Raw genomic sequence first — 23,154 nt, 5'->3', positions numbered from 1 at the left:
GATTTGCGTAAATCAAACTTGCACGAGTTTGTTTCCATACATCGATCAAGAAAAATGTCCTAGCAATCACGATGATAAAGAATGTTCAGGAAATGGCGTAAGTAAATTTCAAAATCTAAAACAATTGTATTACATGTAATAAGAAATTACATTTGTAGTAATAAATTTTTCAGTTTTTTTATAAGTGGAAGTCAAATATAGTAAAATTAAATTTACAGCTGATTGTCACAGAGTTCTATCTCATTAAAATAAAAATAAAAGCTATATAAAATTAAAAATATCATCGTATTAATTAAAATATCATGTTTTTGTAATTAAATGTTTGTTCTTTAAAATTGAAAAAATTTACCTATTACAAATGAGAAATGTTAAATTATGAACACAAGGAATGTTAAAATTAAAAATCTCTTAAAATTTATTACATATACTTTTAAAAAAATTAATTGTACATTTTTTGTATTTAACATTTTTAATTAAATTTAAACAAAATTTAACATTTAATATTTTTTTAATTAAATTTTTTTTTAATTTGCTGACACATTTATATATCTAATTCTTATACATATATCTCAACTTTAATTGGGTGTCTTCCAGTTATCTGACTGTAAAATTTTCTCTAATCTATCTAATTATAATTTGTGACATACTATTCTTCTTTTTTAATTATTCTAGATGATCCAAAAGTGTAGGGAACGTTACTTAATTTGTTATATATGGAATAAAGAATTTAAATTCATACATGAACATCTAATGCTGGCTCTGTTTGGCAATTGTACCTTTATATTCTCTAGAGCTTATTATTCTTTTTTAAATTAAACATTTTGATATAAATAAATAAATTAAATTAATTTAAATATTTTTATATTTTTTTATATATTTTATATTTTTATGTTGTATTAACATTGTAAACTAGAAATTCATATTTTATTTTTTTTTCGTAGGTATGTACAAACGTCAACAAGTGTCACTGTTTTCTTGGTTGGAGTGGACCGGACTGTTCTATAGAACAATCTATCCCGACGGCATTACCGACAACATCCGCACCTGAAGTAGTACAGAAATCTGATTCTAAACTTCCGGAAAAGAAAGAGACCCCCTACGGTAAGCCGCGGCTCCTTACATACAAATCTTTTTCATATTTGTTATTTAAAGGATAAAAGCGGGAAATTGATGCGCTATTGTTCTTGCAGATCTTTTTTTAAACATTATAATTAACTCTCTAGCAGGCGTAGTATAGATCAATATAGGCATTTATTTCTCTTTACAACTTTCATTCGTTATTCAAATTCAGGTTCAATTGTTTATCGCATTACATGCTTTCTAGAGGGTTATCTTTCTGAAAAAAATATAATTATTCATGCTATTATCTACAATCATTATTATTTCTATATCGATAATTCATATAAAAAAAAAACAGTAAATCAATAAATATTCTAACTAAAATTTACATGTATATGATTTAAATCATGCAGATTTCAATAAAAATTTAAACATTGACATTTTATAAACATACATATAAAATATAAATACGAGAGCACTACTTTCGGTCAAAGTTAAACATTAAGCTAATATATATATATATATATATATATGTATATATATACATATATAATTAAAATAAATTTATCTCAGGATTGTGATTACTTTCGAGCTTAAATACAATCAATTTGAAATATAATAATTTGAAATTAGTAATCCCTCAAATTAAATCATGTTAAAACCTGTAAAGAACTTATTGCGGAAAATATTATTTTAGCCGGAGAGGCTAAACTCGAATCTTTTATGCATTCCATACGAGCGTCCTCACTATACTGAGGTCTTAGCAATATTGTTCATTTCACGCAATAATCATCAATATGTATATATGTATATAAAGTAACGTATACTGAAAAGAAACATAAATAATAATAAGATTAAAAATGAAATCATCAATGTGAATACATCGTTACTAAATACGCAAGCACTACTTTCGGTAAAAATTAGATGTGTTAAGCTAATACAATTATAATATAATATAGCATATCTAATAATATTTAAATTATATACCAATATATATATATGTGTGTGTGTGTGTGTGTGTGTGTGTGTGTGTGTGTGTGTGTGTGTGCGTATTATTTTAATGAATATATCTCAGAAAAAGCAATAAGTTCTTGACAGGTTTTAAAATAATTTAAATTTAGGAGAATTAACATTTCAGATTGTGTTGAAGATTCGAAAGTAACCGGCGCTCAGTAATATTTCTGAGATAAATTCATTTAAATAGTAATAATATATATGTATTTTTTAGCTTAAACATCGAACTTCGACCGAAAGTGACGCCTCATATTTAGATGATGTATTTACATTAACAACCTCGTTTCTAATGTTATTATATAAAATATGCTTTACATAAAATTAGAAATATCATTACGCTGCTTTTTGAACCAAGTTCTTAATACGATTATATAACACGTTAATTATTATTATTTATAATATTATATTAAAATACAAGAAAATAAGTAGGAGCAACAGACGATTACTCAAGTATAAAAATACACTTGAGTAATCGTAACATTTATTTTCGTGTATTATTAATTATAACCATTATTAATTATCATCAAGTTATTTAACAATTATTAATTCTCATATAGTATAGCAGACTTCCGTTAAATCGTTATATATTTTTGATAAAAATTTAACTAAATGATATAATAAATATAGTATTTGTTTAAAAAATTACAATTATTATAAAATTGTAATTAACATTATTACCTAATTTAATTAATTGTAATATTTTTTTAATATGAAATTTTTTTCTAAATTATATTTATTATTATTATTACATATTTATTATAATTATATTTATATATGAATTATATTATACTTTTATTTATATTCATTATAATATATGTAATAATTAACACATGAATAAAATTACGAAACAATAAAGATATAATCTAGATAATTATTTGTTTAATCAGATGTAAAAAATGTAATTATAGTAGATCAATATGTTGATTAGAGCTATGATTTTTCTGAAGTGATTTCACATTCGATCAACAATAAGCCGCCTTTTCCATTCGCGGAAAGTTTAAATCGGAAATAATATCGCGCGTTTCCGATAAAAAGGAAGTCTACTGTACTTTCAGTTGTAGCAATATGAGTCCAGTCGATCGTCCCGATCGATTTTAGGCTCGCGATAAGGCAGAGTTAGAATTTGTTGGGGTCATACTATCAGCTGTGCACATAAAATCCGAATGTGTATGCGAACCCATATATTGTACGATGATCACGCTCGATTTCGTTTCAAGAGAAGCGAAAGCGGAAAAGAAGGATCCTTTTGTATCCTTTAATATCCTTTTTTGGTATTTTCTCAGTCCTTGCAAATGCGACATCCCCGCTTTTATCCCTTGAACGATAAAACACTTTTAGGTCACTTTGTTATATTTGAAAAAAAAGTAGAAATATTATTTTGTTTTTAAATTTTCAATTCTCTTGGATTTATTAAATTCCGAAATTCGTATATGTGTTCTCTTGTTTTTTAAAATCCTTAACTCTCTGTACCTCCCTTTCTATGGTCAAGTAGTAATTATATATATTTTAATAGCTATGTACATATTAAAAGCGGTATATATAAGAGATATTCGTCTCCTAATTATAGAACTTTAACTGACTCTTTAGAACTGGTCTTGAAGGTTGTCAATTCTTCAGAGAATAATAAAAGAGTTACAAAATTCTACGATTAAAGGGACGATGTATTTTTATATTAGGATGCCATTATCACACGACGCAATGCACACATTCACGTACACATACAAGACACGGTCACACCGTACGCGCCGCACGCGGGATACAAATGCTTGATCATTTCAGGAGGCACCAACAACAATCTCTCTACAGGATTGATGGTAGTGATCCTGGTGGGTGTGGTGACGGGCGTCTTCCTTTGTTTTGCACTAATGGCTGTTTGCTACAGGTACAGTAACAGCGAGAACAGATCGCCCGCGATCAAGGCCTGTCGTCTTCGTCTTCGTCGTAATTCGTGGCTAGCTGGATGATGATGATGATGATGATGATGATGATGAGGAGGCATCGCACGCGGCCATCATAATATCGATCACTCTTAGCCTATTCTACTCGGTGTTCACCTATTACACGTATAAACGCGAAAGTTGCAGAAAACAAAACTCGCTGCGTTCAGCTCACAACGACAATAGTAGAAAAAGTTATTTATATGTTGATATTTTTTTATTTGTTATCTTTGGCTTCTCTTCATTTTTTGGCACTTTCGAATAAATTGCAAGAACTTATGTTAATATAAGCAATCTCTTAAAACTTTCTTGAATTCTGTCATGTGCTTCGTAGTTTAAATTGCTTGTCCTTAGACTCTTCGTGTTTTAGCTTTTAATTCGCTGAGATTCTAGTTACCCTGTGTATCCTAGATTCCTTGCTAAGAAGTTCCTTAGAAGAACAAGACATTCCACACATTACGAGAAGGGAGGGAGAATTCGAGGTTGTTTAGTTCCTATCACACTACAATCTATGCTTTATGAATTCTAAGTTGGCTCTTAAATATTTTAGGTAACGTATAGCTTATTCTAATAGTTCTTAAATTTTAAATAGAGTAAATTCTTTAATATTTCAGTATTAATTATAAATTAAAATAGCTGCACATAATTATCAAAAATTCCAATATTATTTTCAGCTGCATTTATCAATATAAATTTTCTATGAAAATTGAACGCAGCTGGTTTTGCATCTGAATCGCTCGCATACATGACAACATAAATATATATGTACACATCTTTTTTTATATATATTATATATTTATATATATAACCAATATTGTCACTATGTGGTGTGTGCTATGGATGTGCTCATGGCATAGTGATTTATGATCGTGACTATGTTGTTCGAGCGAAAATCTCCATTTTAGTGATTATCGCGTTTCGAGGGATGACAACAACAGTTTCATAAATAAGGGATTAAAAAATCTTCAAGAAAACAAATTTTCAGCAAACACAAAAATTTTAAATTAATATAAATTTTGAAAATTTAAAGCTTTTTTATTTTATCTTTCTTTAAACGTATCAATATATTTTCTTTAAATAATTATGTATTTATTAAAAGAAAAACAAACGACATCAGACAAATATTAAATTCTAATCAAATAATAGCAAAGATATTTCTGAATTTCTGATCGTCCCTCAAAAAGCGACGTCAAAAAACTATACAATGTGCCAGCTGCTTGTATGCCCTATGAAAGCATGAAAGAAGCTGATTAGCGAAGAACTTACTGGACATCGTCGGTTATTAATAACTGTATGCAACTTGGTGGAAGCTTGTAAGTTAGAATAATCAATTCTTTTGAGTCAACGAAACTGACTCTTTGTGAAAAATCGATGTTCCGATGTTCCGAGTTAAGTGATACGATTAACCCTTTCGGCAACAGTTTGTATTTCATATAGCTCCCTATTATATTTAATTTGTTTATAGTTAATTGTTATTGCAATTGAAAAGGAAATATTCAGAACTGAGAAAGGGTTAACAGAACTGCCTTTTTCCAGAGAGAATACGAGGATAGGGTTCTAGGATTATGCCATCTCTGGATTTCGAAAACTACGGATCTAGTCGTTTTTGGATCTTTTTATCCTTAGACACTAAGATTCGCAGATTTCTGTATCCCTGGATGTTGAATTCCACAGCTTCTTGAAATCTTACAGATCTATGAATCTATAAAAATTATTTATAGGATCCTTAAACAAGTTGAGATTTAAACTTTTGACAACTAACAATAAAATACATAGATTTTCAGATCTGAGAATCAAGATTCTGAAAATCTGTTGACCGTATCATTGTTCTCATTATGAAACTTCGTAACGACCAATTTTTGCAGATTTTTATTTTTATTGCTGAAGCGTGCTCAATCCACACGAAACCGAACCTGACATGTCTGCATTTCTTGAGTTACGAATTTAGTAATTTGACAATGCTATACATAAAATGTTTATTCTAAAATGCAACTCAAATTTTACTTTCTTATATTTACTATAATAATGAGTCCCGTGAAACAACATAATCTAATATAATATGTATTAAAATGAATCGTATTTAATTTTATTGTGTCATATTATATATTTCTAATTTTAATAATAATATAAGTAAAGTTTAGGTTGCATTATTTTAAGAATGAACACTCTGTATCATATAGATTGTATAATTGTCTACGTATATAATAATATACATATATGGATGTATGTCTTTTTTCACGTGCTGATATTGGCTTCTCTGTTTCTTGTCTGTTTCTGTCTGCCATCTCTGTCTGTCTGCATGCTGTGGGACGCTCGGATACGAAAATACCGAATCGAACCACCCTCCTGCACTGCGTAAACTGCGATGGTGTAAATCCTCGTTTCGCAAAATAAAAAAATAAATGAATAAATAATAATCTATTCATGATGACATAACGATGGCTCGCCATATCTGACGATGATGATGACGATGATGATGATGATGAATGGTAATGATGATGACGGTGATGACGACGAATTACATACATACAATACGCATACAGAGAACTACCACGGCTCTAACACTGTATTTTTAGTTGGTATGCTCATGTCGGTGGTAGGGGGTGTTTTCGTATTATTTACTCTGGTGGCTCTCTGCTACAGGTCAGTCGTAGTACATAAAAACTTCTCCCTCTGTCTCAGGTTAGTGTGCAGAAACATACACAAGTAGAACTTTTTTCTCTATGTCCTTTTTCTTTCTTATTTCTCTCTTTTTCTCTTCTTATTTTACTTATTTTTCTTCTTTCTCTCTTTCTCTCTCTCTCTCTCTCTTTTCTTCTTCTTCCTTTTCTTCTTTCTCTCAACATGCAAGGCATGGAAGGAGTGTATACGCACTATGAGCGGCACGCTGTTCTTCAGAAAATTTGTAATGCAGCTTCTTTCTTCTGCAAGCATTTAATTTTGTTGCTTGATGTTGCTTTCATGTTTATAGTACTTAGTGTATATTAACGAAATCTGAAAATATAATTTTATTTAATTTTTGTTTAATGTAATTACAAAGTACGTCTTTATCTTATAACTAGTTAATAAACTACATAACATATTTAATATATTTCGTACGTATTTCCTTATTTTTTTTCTCGTTTTTAAATAAAATTTGATATATGTTTTTCAATTAGTATAATTTTTATATTTTTTAAATTATTGTTAAAATTCTAAATTGTAATTCTTAATAGTGTATATTTATTATATGTATATATTAGAAAATGAAAAAAAATTAATTTTTGTCTTACAATTAGTAAATTTCATTTGTAAGAATTAATTTAAGGATTGTTTCAAATAGTTTTGATTAAACTGCTTGCTAAGAAGTCTGATTATAAATTCGTCAAAGAATAAAACTTCGCTGCTAGCATACGCTCTTTCCGTGATCTTCTTTATGCATTTATACATATGTACATGCATACATTCATGCCATTACACTTGATATTTTATACCTTGCATCTTTTTATACTTTTCTTTGATATTTTTTCATCCTGATTTTTTTATTCTCTTTACTAATGATAAGAGGAATTGCAATATGCAAAATATTTCGAAATTTGCCCCTAAGCACAGTAATTAGTATTTAAATATATTTAACAATTATACCACCTCATCTAAAATATTTAAATGTTTTCCATTCAATTTTACATTTTAATATCGAAATTTATTCCAATTTCACAAGAAAAATTGTTTATATTACTCAGAAATAAATATCGTTCTTCCATAATTCACTATTTTCTATTAAGCTTAATTTATGTCTTATTTGTTTAACCCAAAGCAGCATACAATATCTTATTTTCTGAGAAAGGTATTATAATAGTTTTAATTTTGTAATAATAATTTTAAAAACAATTTACATAATCAAAACGCGGCGTTATAAATAAAAGCGATAATATTATCTTGGTAAATATTTTCAAGAGCTTTTTATGCTACTATATTTTAATGCTGTTTAGAGTTAAACCTGCTATTTGTCTTTCACCGATTAGTTAATTGGTACTGCAATGGAAGATGACCTGCAAGAGACGGCTGTAAATGTACCAATTAACTGGTTATTCGCTTTGTTTCATTTTTGCATGTTAAAAGAATTCGTTGATTTCCATGACAAGAATATAGAACGTCGAGCAAATTTTGCTGATAATGCTATATTATCTATGTAATAATTTTTTAATCATGGATAATTGATGTAGGTAGACTCTGATGAACCTCATCCGCCAATTTAAGAGGGATTATCGACACCATGTTTATTTACGTCGATGGGCTCGTATGTCAAGATAAATATTCAAATAAAAACAATCGTCGCAGAATGTTAAATATTGTTGAATATTAATAGTTTTGAGCTATATTACAAAATGTTGAACATAATGAACATTAATCAATGACAATAATGATTAAGATTTGATCAATATTGAGAAAAATTGTTATTAAAAAGATTGTTATTTATTTCAATATTTAATTTAAAAGAGGAATTATAGTTTACATATATGTATAACAGATATGGATATATTAAGTATTTATTACATAAAAATTCATTCTAAATTTTAATTCTTGATTTGCCGTATTCTTATATAATCGACAAATTTTTTAAATTTTTATTTTACCAAGTTTGTATTTTCTTTTTACATCTTTATAAAACAAATTCAGTATTCTACGACAACTACTCCCCAGGTAACCCTTTATTATAAATTTTTTAACATAATTAGATAAATTATGTTTTATAACTAACTCTAAACAAAATTACTAGCAGTTATGCTAACAATTCATAACAATATTAATTAGTTCATACAATGATAATCCCTTTTAACATTATTAAAATCTTTAAGAATTATCCGTACTTTTCGAACAAATATTCTTCCGCTAGCTTGCATGCGCTTTATCAGTTTTTCCCGCGCTATAAAGTGACAAGCTTTACGTAATGGGCGAATTTCTCGCAGAAGGAAGAGCACCGTCCAGAAGTATGATCCACCGTACTCGAAAAAGCCGCAGCAGAAGAGCTACAGCGGTGTTTCCGGTAATCATCATGCGGAAGCTGCGGCATTGGATACGGTCAACAAGATCCTCACTTTCGGCAGTATGCCACAGTATAGGTACGGCGGTCATTTCATTGCTTATTTTATTAGTTGGCTAGTTTGGAATTACAAAGTATTTTAAGATTACGTAGAAGAAGAACTTATTGAAAATTCAAAAACTTTACGAGAAATGAGTAAAGTGTATACAGATAACTAGCTTCAAAAATTTGAAATAAAATTTCTAATATTCGAAGTACAGATTCAATTCTAAAAATTACATATTAAACATTAGAGAAAACAAGTTTATTTAAGTAAATTGCAAGCAAGATAATTTTCACGATTTTAATATTTTTAGTTTTAATAACTTATAGCGCGCGCGATCTACATCGCTTTTTTATTAAAAATTTCATAAAAATTATTACATGTGTAATTGCGATTAGAAATTATTAAATATATATTAAAACGTTATTAGTAATAAGAGCATCCCATTACATCTTACATCATTTTTATCATATACTTCGTTATTTCTTACACAATTGGCAAATCTTAAAGTGCATGTTCAACGTATTTTTTTAAACCATCGCGATGTCCCAGAGTTTGTCCCACAAATGTTAATTAAGTATTATGAGTTTATCGATGTATGGTGTAGAATTTATTGCAGCTCGAGATGCTTCTGTCGTTCGATCGTTTTCGAGGAGCATTGTTACTTAACGACGAACGAAATTCGCAGTAAATATTTGTAATTTAGATAGTTACAAGAAGGGCCAAAAATTGTCGGTGATTACAATTAACTCGCATTCAGAATGTGCGTGCGTGCGTGCGTGTATGTATCATATGTGCGTGAGTAAATATTGTAATATTTTTTTAAAGAATATTCAATTCTTTTTTACATATACGATTTTTTATGGATATTTTTGGCCTATCCTGTATAACAAGTTATGCTTTTTATTGAAAATGCGCGAGCTGCTTTATAAGAAGTGAGCTGAAATTTGCTTGAGTTAAATGTGACTTTGGAGTTCGATACCTTTTTATTTCAGGTAAATCTCGACTCCTAAACTTTACACAAGCTTTAGTATGCGCTTTATCTAATCTTCCTGATATTGTTAATTGCATTTTAGATCCCTAAATATAAAGTATCAAATCTTTAAAGATTAACAAAATAATGTGGAGATGTAGTGAATAGAAATGTAAAATATTTTTATAAGATGAGTCTTTCTTTTATAAAGTTTCCTCTCACAAGATTTTCTCTTGGTCAGAGACCAATAATAATTTGAATTACAATATAAATATTTGCAACATTTTATAAATCTAATTCAGAGATTTTAAGTCAAGGTTCGGAATGACGAACTAGATCCTACAGTTAATTGTATATTTATTTGACTGTTAATCACGTTTATTTCCATAATAAAATCAAAGCGCGCGAACGACAGAAAATTACGAGCCTTGCTCAATTGATTTCTTTTATACCACAAGTGAGGAAGTAAAAGATAGCATTAACTCACATAATTTTATTAATCCTTAATTATTAAAAAGTGCAGCATTGATCTTCTTGCAGAAATAATTTCATCTTTAAATGGTAACAAATATTCAACTTATATTTATATTTGCTAGGTTTCTAATTAATTGTCAAAATAATCCATTATAATCTTTAATTTATACAGATTAATGTTACTCAAAGAAAAAATAATGAGTAAACAAATTACTCATTAAGTTTTGGGTAAAAAGATAACAGGGAATTTATAAAAATCATATTGTAATATAAAATTTCATTATAATTTTAATATGTCATCCTACAATAAAGCGACGTATCTGCTTTTCCTGAATTTATTTCAAAACAGAAAAAATAAATCTTGTGGTTATTTGTAAGAATTAATAAAAAGAAAACATATATTTTTAATGGAGTCAAAATTAAAAACAAATTAAACAAATGGTGCACATAGTAATTGAGGGTTAATAAGAATAGCCGCGGCATGCCTATATTAGTATATTTCTAGCCGCGGCGAGACCCAGCGCGTGCTGTTTCGACATCCAAATAACGTCGTCACCGCCGACGGGCCAAGAGTCAAGTAAGTCTCATGTATGTCGCTATCATGTTTATTATCAGGTTTGATCCAACCAAGGAATCATTTTTACTATTTTTCTCGGAGACAATTGTTGAAAACAAAGAAATTTATCTTGATAACATTTCTTGGTTGATGATTGCTGTTAAAATTACATAATTATAATTACCAAAATTGAGACATTCTGTTTTTAGTAAATCATAACAAACCAATGTATTATTTAAATAACAATTATTAATTAAAAAAAAGATTAAAATAATTAATATCTTTCCCACTGTAGATTTAAAATTTTGTATATTGCATTCACAATTTGGATAATTATTATTCCTTACTTGGATCATAATTTTGCCACAGTATATGGCTCTCGATTCGAAATCCACTTGTGTCTTAAAAATACAGGAAATTGTCGCGTTGCACTGAGAGAAAAACTCATTATTATAATAAGTATAAATGTGACAACTATACAAGTTTTGTATGTAGAATTAACTATTCTCAATGTCGTATTAATAACAATAAAACTATAGTTAAAAATATAACAATGTAGCTGTTACACCTTTAAAAGTATCAAGCCAATCAAATAAAGTTTTGTAGTTCTTGGAATTATAAAAATATAGTTAAAATAATAGAGAAATGTAATGCTTATTCAAAAATATAGTTTATGTAACATTGGAACATTGTTTCTTAAATACAAGTCTTGCAGTTATTGTAACGATAAAAATATATAGCTTTGAGAAGTTAACTTTTGTTGTTTATATGAACACTGTAATATTATATTTAACTAAATGTCTTCACACCGTAATAAGAACTATAAAAATATAGTTTTAGCGATAGTGTTAACTATTCACCCATAGTTGTATCAAATATATTGTTCAATTACTTCAACAATATTTCTGTATTTCAATTAACTACTTTTTCCCTATAACCATTTTCAAATAGTTGAGGTGCTATATTTTTATAGTTACTGATGCTATTTTTTTCTCTCAGTGTGCGGTTTTTGTAATTGTAGCTTCACAAAATTTTTGACAATCTGAAGAGTCAAAATTCTTCTCTGTATGTAATTATATTTATTAATCCGGCCGTGGATGCCTTTATTTCTCTTCTTGTATTTTGCACGAAAGCATTTTCTGCACAATCACGTTTTTAATAATTCAGCTGACTTTGCGACACACACGCTGCGGTCAAACTAAATATGAAAACGATTCGATCCTTGCATGCTTATTGCTGTCCATCGTATTAAAATGTTTATGATTTTATCCCGCTACAACTTTTTGTTTATCGCATGAAAATAGGTGCACTTGTACAAAATATTCAACATATACTTAGTGTTTTTCTATAGTTGATAAATCTTATATCATAAACTAAATATCGTTAGTTGTTAACTGTACATCAAGCTGTACATTGAATCCAAGATATCACTCATTAGAATTGATTTTTCATCTCTTTCATCGCAAAAATATCATTGAAGATTATATCACCATCTATTTTTGCAATCAGATGTAAGCAGACAATGACAGGATAATTGCAATAATTACTCAATTTACAAAAAATGTAATTCTAAAATCTCTATAAATTGCAGTAAGTATTGCAAATATTTACGATTATATAATTGTAATTTTTAAAATTTTCATTAAATGTCTGAATAAAAGTATTAACTTTTAATTAATAGCTAATAAATCTAAATTTATGTCTCTCTATTCAACATAAAAACAATTAACTGCAATTTTATTTCTTATCAATTACACTGTGTGACCGATTTCAACTTTTAAAATATTCCAAAGGGCGCGTGGGTTTGATTGTGTCGGGAACACGGCCCACTATCATTTTCCCAAGAGATTTGGTAAAGTTAGATCTTAGAAGAATGGGGCATAAATTTGAAGTTATTAATTTCGAGGAGTACCAGTTGCGCTATTCTCATGGTTTTGAGATCAAATATTATCACAAATACGTGCACATACATACACATACACTCACACTTATGCGCGCGAGCGCGAACTTTGTTTTGCAAATATATGAGATAGCATTAGATAGTAGGATCTGTGAAGCTGGCACGACATTCTGTCGATATCAAAAAAATTACAACAGTTCCAGTAGCACTTTTCATAGTTCTACAGTTCTATCTAGAAATAAAAAATAGTTCCGCAATTTTAATATGAAAAAACTAAAATTGAAAATATGGCGTGCTAACTACGCGAATCTGGCACGTCAGATTTCCTCTAAAGTACGAGAAAAAAATTAATATTTGCACTTTTAGCAACAGTTCCCGATAGTTCTACTAAAAACCAACTAAGTTATGCATTTTCAAAATAAAATAACAACATTTAACAATTTTTATACATCCTATACATAGAAAATGGCATAAAACTTCTAGAAAAAGTGACGTGCTGACTATTTCTATCAGTTTCAACAGCAGTTCTCACAGAGTTCTATGCATTGCAATCATTTGTAAGCAGAGTTCCGGTCTCTACATATTTTTAATAAATTTTTTAGTACCTGAGTCCAGCACGACACTTGTAGAAAAAATGACTTTTTCTGCAAGTGTCGTGCTGGACTCAGGTATTAAAAAATTGATTAAAAATATGTAGAGGCCGGAACTCTGCTTATAAATGATTGCAATGCATAGAACTCTGTGAGAACTAACGAGAACTGCCGTTGAAATTGATAGAAATAGTCAGCACGTCACTTTTTCTAGAAGTTTTATGCCATTTTCTATATATAGGATGTATAAAAATTGTTAAATGTTGTTATTTTATTTTGAAAATGCATAACTTAGTTGGTTTTTAGTAGAACTATCGGGAACTGTTGCTAAAAGTGCAAATATTAATTTTTTTCTCGTACTTTAGAGGAAATCTGACGTACCAAATTCGCGAAGTTAGCACGCCATATTTTCAATTTTAGTTTTTTCATATTAAAACTGCGGAACTATTTTTTGTTTTTAGGTAGAACTGTAGAACTATGAAAAGTGCTACTGGAACTGTGTTGTAATTTTTTTGATATCGACAGAATGTCGTGCCAGCTTCACAGATCCTAAATAATAAATACCATATATGTGTTCATTTCATATCAGGCATCAAAACTTTCGCACGCACCAGTATCACTTTATAACGCGTTAGATAAACGTAAGAATGTTAATTGTGATTTCAAATTTTCTCGGGAAACATCAAGTTGAAAACCGTATATTAGTAGATGATATGATGACCGCTTTTAAGAATATCGGCGTTCATATGTCATTGAAAATCCATTTTTTACATCACCACCTTCAATTCTTTGAAAAGCAGCTTGCTACAGAGTCAGACGAACAAGGTGAAAAATTTCATCAACAAATCATGCAGATGGAATGTCGATACAAAGGAAAATCTCTACTTTCCATGATTTTTGATTTTTGCTGGTCAATTGCTGAATAAATTTAATAGTACATAGTGTAACAGTGGAGGATATTTGTTTATTGCGCGGCCGGGCACGAGCGCCCGTGCCGACCTATAAACAAATATGCCCCCACTTGCTACACATAGAATTTTTCATTACAAGTGCTCGTCGTAATAGGGCACATTACGTGCACGCGTGATGAAAAAAATATTAACATGCGCGTATATTTGTTATCATATATATTTGACCTCAAATCGCGCTACCTGTATTCCTCAAAATTCATAACTATAAATTGATTCCCCATTTTTGTACGATCTAACTTTGCCAAATCCCTTGAGGAAATGGTAGTGGGCCGTGCCCCCGACATAACCAAACCCACGCGCTCTTTGGAAAATTTTTGTGGTCACACAGTGTTATTATCAAATTCGAATACTTAATTAAGAAAAGAAAGAAAAATACAGGCAATAACTGTTTATAGTAAAGATACATTTGTACGTGTGTGCATATGTATGTATGTATGATATATACGTTAATAACACTGTTCCACGACATCTTAATTTTGCATATCGTTATCCTGTTTTATTTATAAAACATCGTTTTATAAATATAATCCAGTCGATTGTTTAATGTTACGTTATGAAAAATATGATTAATAATAATTATTATAATTATGATATCAGAGGGAACGTTCCTTAAGACTTATTTTATTATTTTATATTTTAATAAACTTTTAAAAAGATCAATATGAATTTGCACACTTATTTTCGCGGAGATGAAAGTTAATATAAGATATTGATAATAAAAGTGAACACCAATATAAATCTGATCGATCTTTCAGGGAGCATAAACCGCAGCCGAAGAGGCTCGGCGTGGAGGAGGAAGATGGAGGTACGGGAGCAGAGGAGGTTGTCTCTTTCATTGATCTCCCACCAAACAATCTCACAAAGTTGCCTGAGAAGGGAATTTTAAAGAAACACGGTGGTTACGGTATTGTAATGCCTGATAGTTGTAACACAACACGTGAGCATGATGACTCACGATATTCTGTGAAGAATAGCTGAAGGAAACTCGAACTTTGGCGAGCCGAAAGATCAAGCGAAAGCTAGCAGAGTTTGTAGCTCAACAAATTGTACAACAATAATAATCATACGATGTTGCAATAGAGAATCATTAAAAAAAACAAATTGTCGAATCAAAATATGTGAATTTTATTACTTGTATTCCGAAATAATTGTGAGTAATAGCCAATCTCATTATTCAATTTTAAAAATATCAATAAAAATATATCGTTTCTATTTTTAAAAATATTATTCATTTAAAAAAATTATGTACAAATTAATATTTAATTTTAAATAACTACTATTGTTGTATATATTTTATGACGCGCATGAAACACTAAAATTAAAGTATCTAGTTCTCTTAATGTGTTACATTTAATAAAAAAAATATTCTTAATATCTCGTAAAATTAAAAAATCATAATTTCCATTTTGTATTGTTACGCAGAAATTGATATTAATTTCTAAGCGGTCAAGTATCTAAAGAAATAGTCTACAATCTTGTGCATATACTATGTATGTATGTAATGCTCGGTTGTCTTTCGATCTCTTGCAAGTTCGAACTTCTTGCATCGATTTTTCACGAGCTTTAACCCTTTATAAATCAATATCACGCACGCTCCATTTCTATCACTAAGCAAAAACGGTTAGCAAACACAAATTAGTTCATTATACATTACGTAATTATAAATACCAACATTAAGAAGAATACACCTTGGGATTTAATATTATTCTAAGATATAAGGGGTTAAGAATTGTCATTAAAGGATCTTTTTAAAGGACTTCATAATCATTTAACTCTTTCGTGCGCTAATTAATTCCAGATTTGAACTTTATTGTGTACAAATAAAATTGATTGGAGAATAATTTTTATATCTTATAAGATCAAATAAGAAAATTTGGATTAATAAAACAAATATTATAATAATATTAGTTCACAAATATGCACAAGGAGTGTTTTTTTTACTAATTTTGGAAAAATTAGGTAACTATGCGTTAGGGTCAGTCTCATTGATTTCAACGATCTTGACATATGTTGTCACAAAGTCATGAACCTGAGTAACCTCCAACAAGTTTCAATCGTAGGTCGTTATTCGTTAAAAAGTTATAATACTTTATTGAATCTATAATTTTACACATTTTGTGTATATCATTGACTCATTTATGTAGTAAAGCACAGATTTAATACATACTTATCATTTATTTATTGACATATTTGATATATATTTGTGCTATAAAATAAAAAAAAAAGTATCAATTTATAATAAAATATTTTGTTCTAAAAACACAAAAATTATACATCAGTCCATAAAATTAATACATAGGGTAAAGCGGGACTATTCTATCAATTTCTACTTTAAAGTAATACGAAAATTTATAATACAGTGGGGGGTGCATCCAGAAGTGACGACCGTTTACTGAGCTCATTAAACGGTTCATTTATATAACGTTTTATATAATAACGAGTAATAAAGCAACGGTTAAAACCTGTTGTATATCTCTCAGGGTTATTATTACCTTGACAACATATGTCAAAGTAGTTAAACTCTGTGAGATCGTTCTTATTATGCATAATTTCTAAAAGTAAAAAGAAAGACTTACGCATGAAAGGATTAATACAAACTGTATCATCGAAAGACTTTTTATTTATGGAGCGGTAACTCGAGTCACGTATTTGTCAGGACTAGGTGGAGGCGCGATCGAACACGTGGAAAGAACTCTGAATCAATTGAATGGTTATCATGAAGATATACTCGAGGTGCTAAAGAATGCAGCAAGTCGTCGTGATCTTGTGGGTACTCCGTCGGGCAGCAATCTCCTTGATGAGGACGCGCTACGCAAGTCACTGGCCGAATGTGGCTATCCCGATGTGTACCGTAAAGATACCGATGGTCAGGACAATGGCATTGATAACGGCCAGGAAGAAGAGGACGACGACGTGGAGCTGCAACCGCCGTGCGGCACCATTCGTATACGCAATCTCGAGGATCTCATTCGTCAACTTGAGCATCGAGCAAGCGCGAGGTACTTTATATAAATTAATATTTTTTTCTTTATAAAATTTTAGATTCCTAGATCACCTTCAAGATTCTTCAAAGTTTTCAAAAATCAATATTAAAATCTCAGATCGCAAAATAAATTTTAAAGCCCTTGAAACTATGAATTCTTCAATTTTAACAAATACATATATATATATATATGTATATACTTATCGATTGATTTTTATATCAAATTACATTTTACAACCAGTTCGGAGTTTTAAATTAAAAAATCAATAATTAATCCTGTCATCAGACCTTACATGACTGGTCAGATGAGTCCGAGCGGGTCCGAAGAGATTCGAACATCCGAGACTGAACCGGATCGACACTACAGAATCGATTCTTCTGTTTGTAGCGAGTCATCACAAGGGTAAGAACTTATAAAAAAAAATATACGCGCGCTTATAACAGACAAGCTTTTCAAACTCAACTCAGAGAATGAGCGTTAATTTCAAAATAAGATCGAGATATAATAATTGCGAACTATACAAGGATGTTTATTACAGTACACGAAAAATATTCTTAGACGTTTTAGCAATACTTTGTAATTAGACATCGTTTTAATTCAACGATTACTCTTATCGAAACGATTGGCTACATACGTTTGAGCTTCTTCATACTTTGTTAATCACAATTATTGTCAGCAGATATTTCACACGCTGCTATAACTCTCACTGTAAATCGCTTACTATCTTCTCTTTCGCCAACTTATTACCTTAACCCTCTCATACGTTGATTAATTGCAGTGGTAAATTGCCATAAAAGTATTTTTATAAATATCTAAATTACCTTTTAAATTCTTATCTTCAAATTCTCTCTTTATCTAAGTCTACCGTTAACTTAAATGTAATTTTTATATTTTATAATTTTGTATAATCAATAATAATCATACACGAAAAAAACGACTACTGTTGCCACGCTCAAAAGTTGTTCATCAATACATTTTTTAAATATAAGACTATAATATGATTGTGATAATTTTAAGATTGGCATATCTTAACGATTATATCTGTAAAGATATGACCATCTTACGGTTATCACAACCAAATACAATGATAATCGAAAATTATTATTATTTCCAGTTGTGGTAATCGTAACATTTTTTTCTATGTATATTATATTTTTATCGTTAGTTTTCAGAAACTCTAAATTTATAATAAATTCCTTCTTATTGGCTTTTAGCCCTTTCTATCATTTGTAATTGAAATTCTTTCTTATTATTAAAGAGAAAACTTTTTATAAAAATTCATGTGCAATATTATAATATACTATATTTTAAAGGAAATACATAAAACAAGCAAAAAATTTAAATGAAAAAATATGCAAATTGATTTGTTTTATAAAAAAAAATAATAGAAAAATAATTATAATAAAATGAGAGGATTAAGTTATTATCTTATTCTGCTTCCTATCTTGCGCATCAGAAGGCTGTCAGACTCGACGCATTTATTTATGTATATCAAACACTATATTCGATGTTTTGCGAAACCGTAGATTACAGTAAAACACGCGCAAGGATTACGAGAAAGGGACACATTTTTGGTAATAAATCATTAATAAATATTTACTCATAGAAAATTTACTCGAGATAAAATGCGGAGTCTGTTTATACTAAATATTAGTAACAAACTTAATTATAGCAATTATTGCAATTCAATTAAAATATTAATGAGGCGCCGAATAATAACAGTAAAATTGACTTATCAATAACAGGTGTGAATGTCGCTGTTGCCGCATTCTAAAAAAAAATACTTTAAATAAAAAAATCATTCTAATCGAACTAATTATACACATTATAAGTTACACAAAGAACATACAAATAATTAAAAAATATGACTAGAATGACTTAGAACACTGGAACAATTAGGGACAAACGATCCGTTATTTTCTATATAAATTAAATTTTATATACTTTATATACAATTTAGAATTTTTTTTTTTCTGTGTATGTAATATCTACATTAAATTCTCAAGTATCAAGGGCAACAACAAATCCCCGAATAGTGTATAAAATAAAATTCGCGTGAACTTCGCGTAGCCCGTGGACTTATACAGGAATTGATTGAATTTCCTACGTAGAAGCAGAAGATGTAGCCGCGGCCGCGACGAGGACGCTAGTAGATTCGTCTACGGTAGATACCGTCAGCCAACATCCCGAAGTCCTTACGGCAATCATCAACACACCCATCAACACTCCCATCAAATGCACCCTGAGGACGAGGGTATCTATGAAACTGCCGATCCTGACAGAGGCTCAAATACTAGGGGTGAAACACCCGATTGTGAAAGGTATTGCAAGACTCTGCGTCACGAAAAATCTTACGGCTTCACTAGTAGCAACTATTCACTGTAACTGAGACATGTTATCGATTCACGTCTGTATCACTTTTCTATCACAAATCCCACAATAACTCACATATATCTCAGATAAGGATGGTGCATGTTGTCGTTTGCGAAAAGAAAATTAATCAAAATGTTGACATCAGAATAATTGTGAACAATGCACAAAAATCGTATGTCGTACCGCACAAAAAGGCGCAATTTAATAAGAATTTCAGAGCAAGCAGGAGATTTTTTTAGATTTAGAAAAAGAGAGCTATATTTATAATTGATAGAAAGATTTTTTCGTAATCACGGATATTCAAGAACGACGATATATAAAATAAAAAATTGTGAGTATTGTGCAAATCACAATACTATTGACTGGAGAATTTGAAACCTACGTAAAGTATAAATGGACTCGGCATACAATATTTAATTCCGCAGAATCGCAGCAATCGCAATTGCATCGTAGATTGAATTAATAAAGCAGTTTATTAAGAATAATACAACGTATAAAATTTGGCAGAGAAAAGCACACGAAAGTCTGCATGCTTTTTCGTTTGCTTCTGCATCGTATGAATATATCGCTCTAAACAATAACAACACATATGAGATTAGTCAACTCTCTTTCAAAATACAAATATGTCCCAAATCTATTATTATAAACTGACTCATTTCTAAGAATAGAGATTAACTATTGATAATATATATTTTATAAACCAAGTAATTTTTTTTTACTTTTTCAACTAACTTTCATGTAATTGATTAAAATACTTACAATTAAACAGATCTGGGACATCTTAACAGAACTCACAATTATGATTAAACTTCGTTTGCATGTCGCTTCTAGTATTTTGCATTGCCAAAACTCGTTAAACTATAGTATTAGACTATGATAGACTATAATTTCTCAAGCGACTGTAAGAGATTTTTTCCAATCTACATATTTCGCGCAATGAAATGATCTATATTGTGATTGATGTACGCACTTATCCTTATCTGAAATTTCTCTTAGTTGATATGTTTAATAATAATGTGTATAATATATATAAGGAATGTTGAATTAAAATATAAAATAGCAATCGTAGTAAAGTCACAAAGCTTAGCACGTGCTTTAAATGTCTTAATTAACTTTTCGATTAACGTGTGTACGTGATATTTCCTCTGCAGAGCCTAATTTCAATTTAATAAGAGCTAAAATGAAGTATGAATTGAATGAGTTTCGCATGTAAAGTTAGTAAAATATCATTTTATATATTACGTATAAATTATTATAAAAAATATTTTGATGGAGGATATATATTTTTCTAACCGTCGAATTGCTTACTTTTATATTTTTAATTTAAAAAATGTTTCTTTCTATTATAATCGAGATAAAATATGTAAATTAATGTACATGCAAATTTCATTAAGAGAGAATTTTCTATCTTTTTTATGCTATAAATAAGAGAGAAATAATATAGTTTTAATTTAGTAATTAATATTCATTAAAATTTTTGAAAATTAATGCTCCAGAGAGCATTTTCTGATTAACCTATGACTTATTCTTAAAGCGTATTCGGATTAAGAGCGGAAAAGTAGAAAGCGGAAAAGAGCGAAAACCAATTAGAGATCAAAAGAGAAAAACTAGAGAGAGAAAGAGAGAGAAAAACAATATCTGATTAGCTCAAACAGCTTTTGCTTTTTTCATTTCGCTTTCTCATCCTAATCGAAATAAGTGCCCTTATAATCCACTGTTCTCTTTTATTCCATATATTATATGAAACTTTAGATTATACATTATAAACTTGATCATAAAGCCCTTAGAGAATAATCACGTATACACTAAACAGCTCCTGTTTCTGGGTCGACTGGGTCTCACTCATCATTGACTTCGTTTACTGAATGTTGTTACGTCGTGCGTTCGAATGCAGCATTAGTGGCGGTGGACTAGATCCAATGGGCTCGTGTAATCTTATTATTTTCTAGTGATGCATTTATTCAAGCTCAACAACAAGTAGCCCGGTGGACTAGTGAGGATGGAGGAGGAGGAGGAGGAGGAGTGCAGCACCGGCCGCCGCAGCAGCCACCACCGCCGCCTGCGATGCCGGTGCAGCAACAACAGCAACACCAACTGCCGGTGGAACAACTGCCAATCACGCAGCGCGGCTATTATCCATCCCCCCCACAAACCGAAAACAACCTCGACGCCGGCAGCAACGCCGAAGTCGTATCTGCTCAATTTCAACAACAGCAAACATTATGCGAAATTCGTGGGATCGATGTTAATCACATGCCTAATATTAACAAACTAGACGGTAACTTTAGTCTAGATTGTAACATAATGAATAATGATTCCCCTAAAGAATTAATTACCAACAACACTAGTGATAACGAAAATACTGCCCTACTGCCCCCCCATTTTCCTGAGTACAAGCATTAATAATTAATTAATCGATGACAGGTAGTGTCCGAGAAAAAAAAGAAAGAAATGAGAAAAGTCGTAATAATAATAATAATAATAAAACAGTATAGTGGTGTGACAATGATGACGATGCCGACGATGATGTAATCTCGAACTCGCATTTTATACTGAATAGTGTAAATAACGATAAACTGTAATTGCGACGATTACAAAAACAACACGTATTAAATTATATAATGAATTCAAATAATCTATATGAAATGTTTATTAATAAACATTAGTAAAATGATTTACTCAAATCTCGCCATGTCTGTTCTTATTTCATCGCTCTCTGCATGAATTTATAACAATTAATTTACAAATTTATTTGAGTCAAAATAAAAAATATCCTTATTTTTAATTATATATATGTATATGTATTTATTAAAAATCCTAGTGTGTGTTTGTCGCGTGTGTGTGCATATAAGAAATAGTAAAGTAGAACTTAATTTCGAAATTTTTTGTCGTTTTCGGCATAGCGACTTCACCTCACAGACATGTATTAACGTGCATGAAGTTAGCACCGCCATTTTGTTAAAAAAATAAAATAAAATTTGTGCTGAATTGTGCTAGATTTGTGTTATATTGTGCCGCAAGAATTAATGACATAACTCAAAAAACAAAGCGTTAAATTGAAAAAAACGTTTTTTTCGCCAGCACCGCCGTTTTGTTTAATCGGCAAAATAAAATAATTGTGCTAAGTTGTGCTCGTACGTGATTGACCCCCTGGAAAAGGATTTTCAAATCAGTAAAAGAGCAAATATATTTGCCCTACAGAAATTATACAAAAATTATATGGCTTAGTCAGTAATACAGACGACTGTAGGACTGTG

General features: G+C 30.0%; 1 protein-coding gene across 13 annotated transcripts in view; it reads left to right on the top strand.

The window, feature by feature from the left end:
• The window catches only part of mmd (disintegrin and metalloproteinase domain-containing protein mind-meld), a 45,507-nt gene extending 22,925 nt beyond the window's left edge, over positions 1-22,582 (top strand). For 2 of the 13 annotated variants that reach the window (XM_018541621.1, XM_018541619.1), the window contains exons 17-26: positions 2-97; positions 942-1,101; positions 6,554-6,653; positions 8,960-9,112; positions 11,029-11,100; positions 15,296-15,477; positions 17,197-17,539; positions 17,810-17,926; positions 19,636-19,845; positions 21,847-22,582. In XM_018541621.1, the coding sequence (XP_018397123.1) occupies positions 2-97; positions 942-1,101; positions 6,554-6,653; positions 8,960-9,112; positions 11,029-11,100; positions 15,296-15,477; positions 17,197-17,539; positions 17,810-17,926; positions 19,636-19,845; positions 21,847-22,300 (1,887 nt within the window). In that variant the 3' untranslated portion in view covers positions 22,301-22,582. Of the gene's footprint in view, position 1; positions 98-941; positions 1,102-6,553; positions 6,693-8,959; positions 9,113-11,028; positions 11,101-15,295; positions 15,478-17,196; positions 17,540-17,809; positions 17,927-19,635; positions 19,846-21,846 lie in introns of all 13 variants that reach the window. The other 11 variants (XM_018541615.1, XM_018541614.1, XM_018541616.1 and 8 more) reach the window with 10 other exon arrangements.
• The last annotated feature ends 572 nt before the right edge of the window (positions 22,583-23,154 follow it).

Source organism: Cyphomyrmex costatus, unplaced genomic scaffold (genome assembly GCF_001594065.2).
Source record: "Cyphomyrmex costatus isolate MS0001 unplaced genomic scaffold, Ccosl1.0 scaffold296, whole genome shotgun sequence".
NCBI lineage: Eukaryota > Metazoa > Arthropoda > Insecta > Hymenoptera > Formicidae > Cyphomyrmex > Cyphomyrmex costatus.
The sequence above is the reverse complement of the archived record's forward strand: the minus strand, read 5'-3'. Positions and strand labels throughout refer to the sequence as shown.